At 37.4% G+C, this 14,671-nt stretch overlaps 1 protein-coding gene across 1 annotated transcript in view; it reads right to left on the minus strand.

The window, feature by feature from the left end:
* TBXAS1 (thromboxane A synthase 1) overlaps positions 1 to 14,671 on the minus strand; it is a 251,158-nt gene that overhangs the window by 88,154 nt on the left and 148,333 nt on the right. Inside the window, exon 7 of the mRNA XM_081331580.1 lies at positions 603 to 691. Coding sequence (XP_081187706.1) covers positions 603 to 691 — 89 coding nt within the window. The remainder of the gene's footprint in view (positions 1 to 602; positions 692 to 14,671) is intronic.

Here is a 14,671-nt window from a genome sequence, read left to right on the forward strand (position 1 = left end):
AAGTCTCTTGGGTAATAAATCTGCAGGGAAGAACTACAGGAAACCCCTGTGCTAACATGTAGAGTCAATATTTTGTAAATAAATACGTAACCTATCCAACTTCTTCCAACAAACCATAGTTACAGTGTCACCATAATGTTAAGCTGCAGTTAATCCTATTAGGAAATGGGTATTTTAGATCTCATACTTGTAACTTGTGAAAGCAGAGTTTATGTAATATAGGCTTATCTTTTTATTAAATGTATATGTCCCCTATCTCACTATTGAAGTGATTCTGGGCAATATACTATGTGTTATCATAACATGTAAATGTAGTTAGAGTTTGGGTTTATTTCCTTTCTAATTTTTAAAATTTCATTTATAGACAGCCTTGCTTTGGATACACAAGTACCAATCATTTTAGTTACAGTTACTGTTTTTGAATAAATTATTACCAAATCAATAGGAGAAATATATGCCTGCCTGTCTACCTTTGAAAGTGACAACTGACAACAGAAAAGGAGAGGGAAAATTAAAACATTTGTAAAATAATATCATATTTAGGAAATTTGGCAAGTCAATGATGATAAAACTCTCCAGTAGAAGATAATTTATTAAAGTACCTTTGAATGTCAAAAGCAGTACCAGATTCTGCATAGATCTTTAAGTTATTCAGCAGGATATTGCATGCCTCGTCAATTAATGGAGTCAACTATAAAGAAGCACAAAATGTTCCAATTTTAAAACATATTGTATTTTTCTACATTAATTATATACTGCAGGAGCCAACTGATCTCAAGAGCTTCTCACCAATGGAGGAAGTTATTTTCTCAAGGAAGAAAGTGAAGTATTGCATTTATACAAATGAGAGGTTATATTTTAAAATGCTTTCTCCCATATTGAAATCCCCAGACAGTCCCCTCTATCTTGATAATTCTGTCAGTTATTCTTAGATTTTTTTTATGACCAAATTGTTTTTTTATGGTACCAAATTGTACTCAGAGCTGGAAGGAGGGATGTTGCCACAGACAAGTGAAGTTGCTATCTTTAGAGGTTCCTCAAGCAGAAGGGCCCAACGCTCCTTAAGGAATTATGCTTGAACAGCCTTCCTAGTAACAGAGAGATTTTGAGTTTTTTGTTGAGTGGTTTAAAGACAACTATAAAGACTAAAAGAGGACAAGATCTTACTGCATGACACCAAGAGGAATCAAAGCCATCATACTGCTTAGTCTTCTTGCTGATCTACCATGTCCCCCCTGAATTGCATCCACCCCAATTAGATTCAAGATTCGTGCAACCACAATAATTCGGTCCAGAAATGAGACCAAAAGTTCTGTTGGCAGCACGCAGCACCTGTACAAAAAAACCTGCACCAATTATGTACTAAAGGGAGGCTAGCAGACAAGTTCTGGATGGCTTGCACATTGACGCTAGTCTAGCAGAAAAGCGGAGTGCCCTCTATGACCTTCTTTGCTCAGCAATTTCTAGTAGCATTAGAGAATAAAATGATATTAATGTGACCCAGGGATGACCTTCCAAACCACTTACGTGACCAAAATTGTACAAACATCCCTTCTATTGAATCTTTTCGGTAAACAAAGGAAGGAGCCTAAAGATCCTATCAAGCTCTATCAGCTTCTTTGACAATCTTTGTTCCTGCCAGCAGGAAAGCCATTCTAGAATTATGACCTTTAAACTTCTGCTTCTGTTCATTAATCATTGTTTTTGTAATGCAGTTTGTGCTAGGATGGTATTTTCTCTTCTCCTTCCAATACCCCCTATCTGGTGTCTTTTGGTTTAGTAAACCTTTGCCCTGAAAAAAAACAACAACTATATCCTTTCTTGCAGCAAATGCTATTTAAAACAGGAAGAATTAGGAACCAGAAGCAGATTCAAGTAGATCCTGCTGACCAAGCCATTGATCAATAATATTTTAGCCAAACTGGAAACAGCTACTGATACTTTTTGATGAACGATATTTCTTTCCTGGAGCATAGACTCCATGCATTTTTTTCTTTTGCACTTAACCCTATCATAGTAACACTGGCTGTGCAAATGTTTACCATTCCAGCTTGGAATAGGCACAAGAGAAACTTTGTTTTAAAAACACAAGCAAGCTATGTGGTTCTGGGAGCACCCAATCATCATGAACTCTATTTCTCCTTCCCTGCTCCATTAATTTTTGTCCAATTGCCATTGATTTATTTAGGCCAGAATAGCAATGCTAATATTTATGTATGTCTGTATCTGCATCTGCATGGACACACACAAATATATCTATGTATATATGTACATACACAGAAAGATCTCTTATTGTCCTTCTGCTGAATGTAAATGACAGCATCACCACCAGATGGATTCGTAGCTGGCTGACTGGCCGTACTCAGCGTGTGGTCCTCAATGGAACAGTATCTACATGGAGGGAAATGTGTAGTGGGGTGCCCCAGGGCTCTGTTCTGGGCCCAGTGCTCTTCAACATCTTCATCAACGATTTGGACGAGGGGATAGATGGGAAACTCATCAAATTTGCAGATGACACCAAGCTGGCACGAATAGCCAAGACTCCAGAAGACAGGCTGAAGATACAGGAGGATCTGGACAGACTTGAACACTGGGCACTATCTAACAAAATGAAATTCAATGGTGAAAAAAGTAAGATTCTACATTTAGGCAAGAAAAACCAAATGTACAGGTATAGTATAGGGGGTACCTTGCTCAATAGTAGTAACTGTGACAGGTATCTCGGAGTCCTAGTGGACAATCACTTAAATATGAGCCAGCAGTATGCTGCAGCTGCCAAAAAAGCCAACACAGATCAACACAGTGCTAGGCTGTGTTAACAGAGGGATAGAATCAAGATCATGTGAAGTATTAATACCACTTTACAATGCCTTGGTAAGGCCATACTTGGAATACTGCATCCAGTTTTGGTCACCACAATGTAAAAAAGATGTTGAGACTCTGGAAAGAGTACAGAGAAGAGCAACAAAGATGATTAGAGGACTGGAGGCTAAAACATATAAGGAACGGCTGCTGGAATTGGGTATGTCTAGTTTAATGAAGAGAAGGACTAGGGGTGACATGATGTTGTTGTTAGTTGCGAAGTCATGTCCGACCCATCGTGACCCTATGGACAAGGCCCCCAGGCCTTCCTGTCCTCTACCATCTTCTGGAGTCCATTTAAGCTCACGCCTACTGCTTCAGTGACTCCATCCAGCCACCTCATTCTCTGTCGTCCCCTTCTTCTATTGCCCTCAATCTTTCCCAGCATTAGGCTCTTCTCCAGTGAGTCCTTCCTTCTCATTAGGTGGCCAAAGTATTTGAGTTTTAGCTTCAGGATCTGGCCTTCTAAAGAGCAGTCGGGGTTGATCTCCTCTAGGACTGACCGGTTTGATCGCCTTGCAGTCCAAGGGACTCGCAGGAGTCTTCTCCAGCACCACAGTTCAAAGGCCTCAATTCTTTGGCGCTCAGCCTTTTTTATGGTCCAGCTTTCACTGCCACACATTGCAACTGGGAAGACCATAGCCTTGACTATACGCACTTTTGACATGATAGCAGTGTTCCAATATCTCAGGGGCTGCCACAAAGCCTTGGTGGAACAGTGGGCTAATGCCTCCTTAAGTAACACCAGCTGCCTGCAATTAGTGCAGGTTCGCATCCCACCAGGCTCAAGGTTGACTCAGCCTTCCATCCTTCCGAGGTAGGTAAAATGAGGACCCAGATTGTTGGGGGCAATTAAGCTGACTTTGTAATAATGCCGCTTGGGGGGGCAAAAGCCCTAATAAGCAGGCATATACATAGAATGAAGGCTATTGCTAAGCACATTGATTTGTGCTTTAAAATTGTAAGCCGCCCTGAGTCTTCGGAGAAGGGCGGGATATAAATGGAATTAAAATAAAAATAAATAAATAAATAAATAAAAACAAAGAAGAGGGAGTCAAGCTATTCTCCAAAGCACCCGAAGGCAGGACAAGAAGCAACAGATAGAAACTAATCAAGGAGAGAAGCAACCTAGAACTAAGGAGAAACAGTTAGAACAATTAACCAGTGGAACAACCTGCCTCCAGAAGCTGTGAATGCTCCAACACTGGAAATTTTTAAGAAGAGACTGGACAGCCATTTGTCTGAAAAAGTGTAGGGTTTCCTGCCTGTTGGACTAGATGACCTCCAAGGTCCCTTCCATCATCATCATCATCTTAGGGTTTCCTGCCTGAGCAGGGGGTTGGATTAGGTCCCTTCCAACTTCACTATTATGATTATGATTATGATTTTAAGACATTAGTATAATCTAATAAAGCCAGTATTCCACATTTATCATATTTTGTGACTTTTGCCATATCTGGTCACTTCAGTAAAATCCTTTGGTTAGGGCAGACGTGTAAAACTCATGACATCATGTGATGTCACACAACGTATGAGGATGCTTTTGCCATTGCCGGCAGTGGGGTGGCCGTGGCTTCTGGATGATGCGTGTGGCCCGGGGGCTGGCAATTTGACAACCCTGGGTTAGGGCAATGCAACAATTAAGAGATTCTGTCCATCACTGTTCCGTGGTGCTAAAGAATCTCCTTATCCTTTTCCCTTGGCTACATAGGAGAAATAAAACCCAGATTTGCCTTTTCTTTTTTTTATTTAATAACGTATTGATGACCTCCTAAAAGCCTGTAGGAGGATTTCGATTTTCTTTTTTGTTAGCTAAATCCTTACAGAAATAACAACCCAGGAGTCAGAGGAAAGCAAGGTGTGATACAGTTCTCTCACGATTTTTTTTCCTTTATCCAAGCCATTTTCTATCAGAGCTCATTTAAGTCAAGCCCGCCCAGGAAAGTGATTGTCTTTTTCTCCTTCTTCATCCAGGGAGTGATGCCCTCCTTTGGGCAGAGGATTAGACTAGAACACTTCCAAGCTCCTTTCCACCGCAGGAGCCCATCACTCCCAAATTAATTTGGCTCCATGCAAAAATGCTTCCCTTTAACATGGGTATGCAATTAGTTCCTGACATAATAGAGCCTGCCCATTATGCTCATAAAGCATGATAGTTGTAAAGCAGATCATCACCTGACCAATCCGATTTCATGACCTTTTTGTGGCAGTTGTTAAGCGTGGTTAACTGCCATAAACACTTTTTGGCAAAAACGTCATGAATTGTGGTCATGTGACCCTACAAATGGCCATAAATGTGGGCTGGTTGCAAAGTGCCTGATATGTGGTGGCATAACTGCAGGAGGTGAGTGGGTGAGGGAAACAGCTGTCAGAACCTCTGAGCATAAGGGAAGTCTATTGTAACTCCCAACACCCAGTCATAAGTCAAGGACTAACTGTAGATGAATGCTCGCTTGGAGAAGAGACTCGTGTATCTTTTAGGCTTACTCTGAATCCCTTATTTCCTTGTCTTGGCAAGAAACCTTGCCATGTATCCTACTGACTTACTTTCTTTTTTTTTCTGACTGGAACTGAATAGGTATGATTATATTGATCTTCCCTCAAAATGTCCTGTTTCACCATCTTTATTTGAATTGATTGTTCATCTCTTTCTCATGAAGTGAATGTGTTAATTTCCCCATTGACTGTCAATTAAGAACGTGCTTGCTTTTAGACTGTGAAGTGCTTCTGATTTCTATGTTAGCTTGTACCCTACTAATTTTAACTACTAAAGACCAAGCGATTATTTGGCTAGCTCTACATGCCATTAGCCAAATATTATATAATGGATTGTAATGAAAAATTATTATTTATACTTTCATTTTTAATTTCCTGAATGCAGAAGCCTATTTAATAATTTGCAGCATTCAGTTCTAACAAAACCGGCATTCTGGTCTGATATACTGTACTTAAAGGAGTCCTAAATTTTAGTAGTACTAATCTGCAAATTAAATCTTTCCTTTGCTGAAACAGCTCAAATTTTTAGCCATTTGAAAAATGGAAACCTCTCCCTTAATTATTCCAAACTTTTGTTAACCCACAGCTAACATTTTATAAAAAGGTATTCGGTGAAGACTTGACACAGCCAAACACATTAGAATATAGAGCTAGTGTCCACAAGAAGTAATACCATAGCTAAGTTGTGCAGTTTTTAAAAGAGTTTAGACAAATTTGTGGAGGTTAAGACTATCTGTGGCTGCATGTCAAGATGATTATATGCTATCAACAAGTTCAGGGACAACATGCTTCTAAATTAACAGTTGCTAGGACACAAGTGGAACAGAAAGTTATGCTTTCCTTTACTGAGGAATCTGGTTGTCCACTGTGAGGAACAGAATGCTGTGCTACATAGACTTCAGTCTGATACACGAGTATTATTATTAGAACATGTCATCTTCAACGTCCAGAATTTTCAGCAATACTGCAATCATGCAAGCTAGGGAATTCAAAGAATTGAAGTCTATATACTTGGTAGATATACCAGAGTGAGTTACACTGAACTTCAGCATGAAAGTATTTTTTAAAAAAATTGAAGTGTTCAATATTCTCCTTATTTAATAAATCATAAATTTAATTTAATTAATTAAGCACCTGCTTAATTATTGCCATGATGATACCAGAATCAAAGGCAAAGACAGGGAAGGCTATTGTGATTTGTTGTATTCTTCTCCTATCTCGTACCACAGCTTTCTATCTGATGGTCCCAGACCAATCCTCATTCTTTCCAAATTTTGCTATCTGTAGCAGCAGGCACCTAATTTTCTGATTTTCTTTCACTATAGTTATCTTTCTTAAGCACCCTTTTTGAATGTTTTCATCATCAGTCCTTTTCATCTGGCACAGATATCACTCCTGCACAGTTCCTTGATATCCTAAGAATTACTGTAGCCAAACTGGTTGGCAAGATGGGAGACTATAGTCGTCCCAAAGATGCTTTTTCACAAGGCAACAGGACTTTCTTGTTTTTCCTTTGAAGACATTTCATTTCTCATCCAAGAAGCTTCTTCAGCTCTGACTGGATGGTGGGGAATGGAAGGATTGATATTCCTTGCAGACAGCTGATTATTTGCATTCTTTTAGAGAGTCGTTGAGGCCATCTGGAGGTTTATCTGTGACATCAAGGTCACCTGAAGAGTGGAAATGGGTGTGGAGCTGTCTTAGAACTGTTGAAAGGACTGTGTTGTAGACTGGAGATAGATGATGTTATCTCCCTCTTTGTTGAGAGAGGGCTATTCAATTCTGACATAGATGGCCTCTTTGACCCCTCTTTCAAACTTTGGATTATTTAAATTACTATTAAATTGTGACGAGACTGGAAAACCACTTCAGAGTACCTAGCTATATAGGTTAGGGCTGTGGTTTTATTATGTATGTGTAAAATGAAAGCAATATCATTTTTTAAATCAGGCAAAGGGAATGTCTTAAGCTATGTCACAAATTTTATTGATGCAAGCTTAGCAAGTTGAAGGGCCTCCTAAAAAGTCAGTATTGTAATCTGAGAATAGAGGTACATAATCTGAATTGCTAGGGCCATACGTAACCTTTGAAAAGTTGAGATATGACAACCAAGCCAGATGATTATCATAATAGTGTAATTTTATGAAGATGCCAGAGGGAAATTGCTAAATATATAATAAATAATAATAATAAATAAACCTTTATTGTCAAAGTACAACATGTGTACATTGAGATTAGCTAAGCCTCCCCCCGTGCTCTCTCCCCCCAACACACAGTGACAACAAACCCTCCATCCCACCACACTATGTGAACCAACTACACCACACACCGGCCTCCCAAGTCAATTCTGCATAAGATTATGTCCCATTTAAAAGCCTAACAGCCCACGGATAAAAGCTATTTTTCAGCCTGTTGGTACAGCTGAAGGATGATTGTCATTATTTATAAACCTAACTTAAAGGGTTATTTTTTTTCCTCTCCTCACCCACTATTTTGCCTGGTTCTGCCTACATCTGTAGCAGGCTGATAAAAAAGTGAAGATGGTGGCTTTGTTCTTTGATACATTGCACTATCTTCCAATAAATTCTATTAAAACATCCATAGTAAACAAAATAAAAATAGGGTTATAATGAAACATATAACAAGCAATATAAAATCCAAATTAACTGAATAACATAAATAAATAGATGGCAAGAATCACAATTCAAATGCTCTTTTAAATAACTTTGAATGTGAAATTTCAGTCAAGTATTTAATCATGTAATAGTGTTCAATTATTTAATACTTTTCTTCTCTGTCACATTAAGCATTACAATTTGCTAACAGGTTCCTGAGTACCATATACCAGATTTCCCCGAGCTATGTGGAGTTCCAGGAATTTAAATGTGAGGCAATGCTATGCACAGAAATAAATATGTACAGGGTTTTTTGCAAATGATTTTATCCTATTAATCAAGTTATTAGTAATTTAACTCTGTAATATATGCAAGGAAAAACTTCATCAACTATATCCTTCAATTACTTAGGATTCTGCACTTTTGTTTAATCAATTTTCCATGGTGTGTGTGGGTAAAACTATACATTGAACTATGCATTGATAATGACAAGAGAACAGTCAGGAAAAATAAAAGATCAATATATTTTGGATTATGTCAGCTGAACAGGGGAACAAAGTTATTTATCAAACTTGACAAGAGATTCTTAAACATAGGATATTCCATTCTTCTAGTCTATCCCGCAGCACTAAATCAAGCCTTCCTGTAGTTTGGTATAATATAATCAATCATCCATTCTTAACACATTTCCGTAGAAATGAATTGGAATGTCATTAAGCCATCTTAAAACTTAAGAACTACTGCTAATGCTTAGTCTTATTACAGAATTCTAATATGTTGTCCTCCTGCAGAAGATCAGCAGCTTTACTGAGATCTCTGCTCATTTTATCAATACATGCTGCTATATCACCACGTGGCTGTCTGGAGAATTCTGGGAGTTGAGGTCACCAAATTTGTAAAACACTGTCTTAAATGAACAGGAATTGTCCATATCCACCCAGAGTCAATTGCAGCTCTCAACAGTCTAATTTTCACTCACTTATTTTTGCTCTTTTCATGTTTTTACTGATGACTGAAGTCATAATTATATGTAATTATTACTGCAGAGTTCTGTTTGCACATATAACTCTTTAATTTTGTGTGTGTGTGTGTGTGTGTGTGTGTGTATTCCAAAAAAGAGATTTCTTGGTTCATTTTTAAATCCTGAAACATTAGGGTAGCTGTTTGCTACCCTACAGAAAGCATCCTAAATCAATAATTTTAAATGTAACAAAGAAGAGGAATAACTTTCCAAGAACAAAATGGTGCAGCAAATCTGACATAGTATTATTTTATGTCATATTAAAAAGGGTTTTTTTTTGTTTTAAGGTATATCCATTATTTTAGTTCACATTTAAATATTTTCTGATTTTCAAGAGCATACAGAACTGAAATGTAGTTTATAATGCACACTTTTTCTGTTCTAATTTCTGTTGTAATTATATGTGTGTGTGTGTATTTGTGTGAGTGTGTGTATACACACACACACACATATGCATACATTCAGGATAAGAATACACAAATTGCTTTCAATGTGAAAAAACTGCATTTATTAATATTGCTAACATAAATGTGTATGCTTCAAAAAATGCGTGTCAAAACACATGCTAATTTCAGTGCAAACTTTAAAAAAATTCTCAAGTTCAATTAACCAGAGAGCCAACTTGGTGTGATTCACTTGCTGGCCTAGAAACTCAAAGACTACGAATACTAAACTAGCCTCAGCCATGAAACCCTGGAAAAAGTGAGTTTGATAGATCAAAAATGACAAACTGAGAGGAGTTAATTGCATTGCTAAATATCAAGCTGCTAAGGAAGTTTATGCAAAAGTTTGTAATGAGATATCGTCAATCCTGCCTCTTCATTACATTGTTCCAGAGACTAAAATGAGCTGCATACAAGGTAGAGATGGAGAATGCTGGGGAAAAAACACACCAGGTGTTACTGAATGAAAGAACTATTTGTTCTCGATAGAGTCACATTTCCGTGAAGTAGATATATAGTCCTGGATCAACTGTGTCACAGAAGTCAGTTTCGTTGATTACACAAAATATATCTTTAGACCTGTTGACGTGTTCACTGGATTGGAACAAATGGAATTTTATAGTTCCTTGAGTTTTATTTTGCTTCTGTAAATTGGTCTGTAATATTTTGTGAAGAACAGTACACAAATTAAATAAATAAACAGTGGAACCTGTTTCATAAACTCAGCAAGGTTGTTCAACATTTTGATATAACCCACTATTTTAGGTTTCCTTGTGATAATGCTGAACTTTAACCCTTCAGGTTGAAATTTTCCATGCTTGATTCCTGCCAGTACTTGTTTTCAACAAACAGCAAATGAAGTAAAATTCCACAAGCGTGTTTTGTGTATTTCCTAGTAACAGCATGTGCCTAGCTTTATGAAAGGCAGGGAAAAAACAAGATGAACTTTTTATAATGCTAAGTTCAGACTCCTTAAAAAACAAATAAAAATCTATGTCTGCTGAGGACCTAGTGAAATTATCATTATTGACCTATACTGTAAATACAAATTTTTAGAGAGAGTCTAGAGACTCCAGCCATAGGTTTTTGTTGTTTTTTTCAGGGGGGGAGGGCACATTCATTTTTTACATAAATAACTGGGAAATATACATTTTACATGAGGCCAGGTGCTCATTAAAGAGTTCACCGCATCGTCACACAGATGGAACGATGATCCGAAATGCATATTTGAAAATAGTGAATTTGTCAGGCCAGACATATGAAGACAGCCCTCAAGAAAGAGATTGCAGCATAAACCATAATGTGGGCAACATTGAGTAACAACAGTATCTAGTCATTATAGGGATAAAAGCCTACAATCCTCATATATTCCTTGGTTGGAATAGAACTATGGCATTTTATCATGCTAAATACTAAAATGCAACACATTTTTCCTCTGAACTCAAGCTTTACATAGAAAAAATAAAATGGAATGCAAATGGAAATTGAACTGCCTCCTGCTGTCCCTTTGCTTCTGTTTTGTTCTTTACTGCTATTTGTAGGTTCAGGTAAATAACAACACTCCTCTTCTCCTCTAGATCAATTCAAATATATATATATATTTTAAAAAACCACCTTGGCTCCAGGTATCTGTCATATCTACTTTCAAGATAAAGCATTGCACGGCATTGCACTCCCTTTTATTATTTTGTCTTTGCCCCCCACAAACTCTTGCATTCTGTGGCTCTTCTGTGCATGCTTTTAATTCTCAGTGGGCTATTTGGTGGCCTCCCTCATTTCTCTTTATTTTGCAGTTAATGCAAATGTTCTCTGCATGGATGGTGGTGTTGTATAAGCTGTGTATAATAATATACTTGCCAATCTTTAAGATTTTGTAACCTGTGCTTTATATTGTCTGAATCTACTCGATTGTGGCTTATTTCTTGTTAAAATGACTTGCTATGAAGCATGAATACAAATATTCTGTTGTTGTTTTAAAAGTGCAATTGTTTGTAATTTTCCTCTCTGAAACTCCTGCTCTCTTTCCTCTCTGGACGTTTTTTTGCTTTCCTTCACGTTGTGCCGCTTAAAATGCAACAGTGTGAATTTTCCTCTTGACTTAAATAATTAACTCTGTAAACAGAGACATCTATCCCTGCAAAGCACAATATCCAGGAACTATTTGTCCTTCTAAAGCATGTCTGGCTCCTGCCAGCAGGGTCTGGCTCTGTGCATACCAGGGGTTTTATCTTTTGTTAGATTTAAGGAAGGGAAAGAACAGAGGCAAAGATTTGTCTTGTGCCAATGACCCATAGTAAGAGGGATTAATTTCTGTCAAGGCAATACAAAACTCTCTTCTTTAGCCTCTCTCCCTCCAAATTATAGAGAGCAAATTTACATTTATTGCTTCCCTTACTTTAAATCCTCTCAAATTCACTATCAAACCAGGGAATAAGCTAGTTGTCTAGGTGCGTTACCAATAATATTGTCAGTTCTGATTAATCAGGGGTCCTTCGCAGGCTTATGGCCAATTAGAATTTACCATAATAAGGGGGTGACAGCTGGTGTTGCTAAGCAACAGCTGTCTATAGAACTAAAGAAGCCAGACACATTTAGATGCTACTGTAGAGTTCGACACCAGCATGTCAAAACAACATAGGCTTATGTCCAGTAATTTTATTTTCTAACCGAAGAACAGCCAATGGCGTGAGAAACATATTTCCTTTTTAAGAGTATGACTATGAGGGAAAAGAATGATCTTCTCCATATATATCCTTTGGAGAAGAATTTTCAGTAATGAAAATGCTACCCTCATTTTCACCTAAGAGACCATATTAATGAACTGGAAGTTTATCCCATGATAAATTTAAGTCTCCAGATGCTTGATGAGTGGATATAGAGAAATAGGCTATTAGATTAGGGAGCAAGAGAAATTAATACCCCCAAACACTTTCAGATGCCCTCTTGAAGAGATACATGACTATAATCTAGAGAAATTAATTCTGAAATGATCTATTTAGAAGACAGCAAGAGTTCTTTTTCTAGGGCAGGCCTTGGGTAAGACCAAATTACCAATGAAAGAGTAATTACCATTCCTGAGCAGTCATCTAGGCAAATCCCACTTGTAGAAGAAAGATATACTTCTTATTAACAAAAACAGGATCCAAATTTTCAGTTGGTTTGAGTAAAATAGGTATTAGGTTAATGGGACTATATTGCTGTATTGCATTTCATGTGCTTGTGTTAATCTGAGCTGGAATTTAAGACCTATTGCTTTCCTGGAAGAGCCTAATAATACTATGGAGGGGCAGAGTTGGCAAAGTAAAAATCAACATTTTTGTGGGGAATTGGATAAAAATAGGCATGTGCTAAAAAAATTCTCATTTTATTTTGCACATACTGTTTTGTATGTGTGAGCCCAGAGAGTTATTCGTAGAAATATGTCTGCATATATTGCAACAAGTTATATGAAAACCATAAATAAACATAAAAATGAAGAGAATTAGAAAAATAGCTTCAGGCAGTCCTCATTTAGTGACTGTGTCATACAACAACCATTGCAGTTATGATGGTGATGATGATAATGAAAAAGTAACTTTGCAAACAATTCTCACATTTACAACCTTTGCAGTTCTGTAAAGCAAAAGAAAGCCAAAATACTGTAAAATCATAAGCACAGTTGCAATTTCTCTAAATACCCATTTTGTTTAACAACCAAGTTGCCAGTCTAAACTGTGATAGCTAAATGCAGACTATCAGCAGAAGCTTTAATTTAAAGGTGGGTAGCTTGCAGCCAATCCTTTTTTTTTAGCAAACTTTAAAGCCTCCTCTGGCATTGGATGCTGAAAAGTGACAGCACTATTTTCCACTATTTGAGTTGGGAAACAGATGAAGAAATATAATATTGTAGGGATTGATGTTGACAAAGCAGGAACAAACTGTGCATGGGCCAGCCAGAAGGGCTCTGCAAACACTGAGCAGGTACCCTCTTATCACAAGGCTGGGAAAATGTCTTCAAAAGACAGCAGGAAAAGGTTTGGGATTTAAAACTTGGGGTGGGAGGGAGGGAAGAGAGAGCAAGAGACAGGCAGGCAGTCTGATTTATGTGTTTTGCATATATATTCCATATATTCCAACTATTTACCCTAAGCCAGAGGTCTTCAAACTTGGCCCTTCTATGACTTGTGGACTTCACCTCCCAGAATTCCTCAGACAGCATGTTTGAAGACCCCTGCCGTAAGCCTTTGTTTTCAAAAGTATTTTTTTAAGAAAATGCACTTTTTAATGATGCATCTTTGAGGAAATCTCAATTTTTGTACACTAAATATGAAGTGTTTAAATGTTGTGGTAGCTTTACTTTTGAGGACACTCTAGGGAAACAAAACACATAATGTCTTGTGGTAACTTCAAAGGCCAATAAATGCATTATTGCATAAACTTTGTCTATCAAAGGCCATGCGCTCAATAATCCCTGCAAAGTTCACGCACTAATAAATTAGTTCTTTTTTAAACTGCCACAACAATTTTAAAGTCATTCATGTAATCTCATGTGGTTTATTAATTTTTAATGTGTCACAACATTCCTCATTTTGCTGCAAAAAGATTAATAAAGCTAGCCCGCTAGGAAGCTCTTGAAAAAAAGATATGCTTATATAAGCAGGGGGGAAAAATCAAGTCAGGAAATTTCCTATTGGCACTGTGAAACTGGTCATTTCCACAGTAGTGACTTACAACTTCATCTGGCATTATTCAATATCCCTGTGCCAAAATAAGAGTAATAAGGATAGGCTTTTCTTTGTTTCACTGATGCCTGGATAATGTTATGAAAACACTTTAAGTCACTATAGGAAAATGGCCTAAGGTATTATGAAACCAATTAGATCAAGTTCTTGGATAAGACTAGGTTGTGAAACAGAGAAACATATCACATCACATAGAGACCATGGCAGCAAAGGAGCATTTCCAATCCTTGCTTTCCCCAAGAGATTGTTAGATTGCAAAGGACTGGTTCATTTGTGTAATTTTTTTTAAAGCTTACATCCACAGCAAATAACAATTTGAACTTATGTAGTTTCACGTACACAAAATAATTTAAAAAATGAAGCTACTGGTCACCTCAAAAATTCATCTGTTAGATTTTTGTCAATAACAGGGTGTAGAGCAGTTGTGCATGCTTTAAATCAGACATGTCAAACTCGTGACGTCACGTGATGTCACGTGACATATCAGAACTTTTTCACATTGCCGGCAATGGG

Source organism: Vipera berus (assembly GCF_964194415.1).
Source record: "Vipera berus genome assembly, chromosome: 6".
NCBI classification, from domain to species: domain Eukaryota; kingdom Metazoa; phylum Chordata; class Lepidosauria; order Squamata; family Viperidae; genus Vipera; species Vipera berus.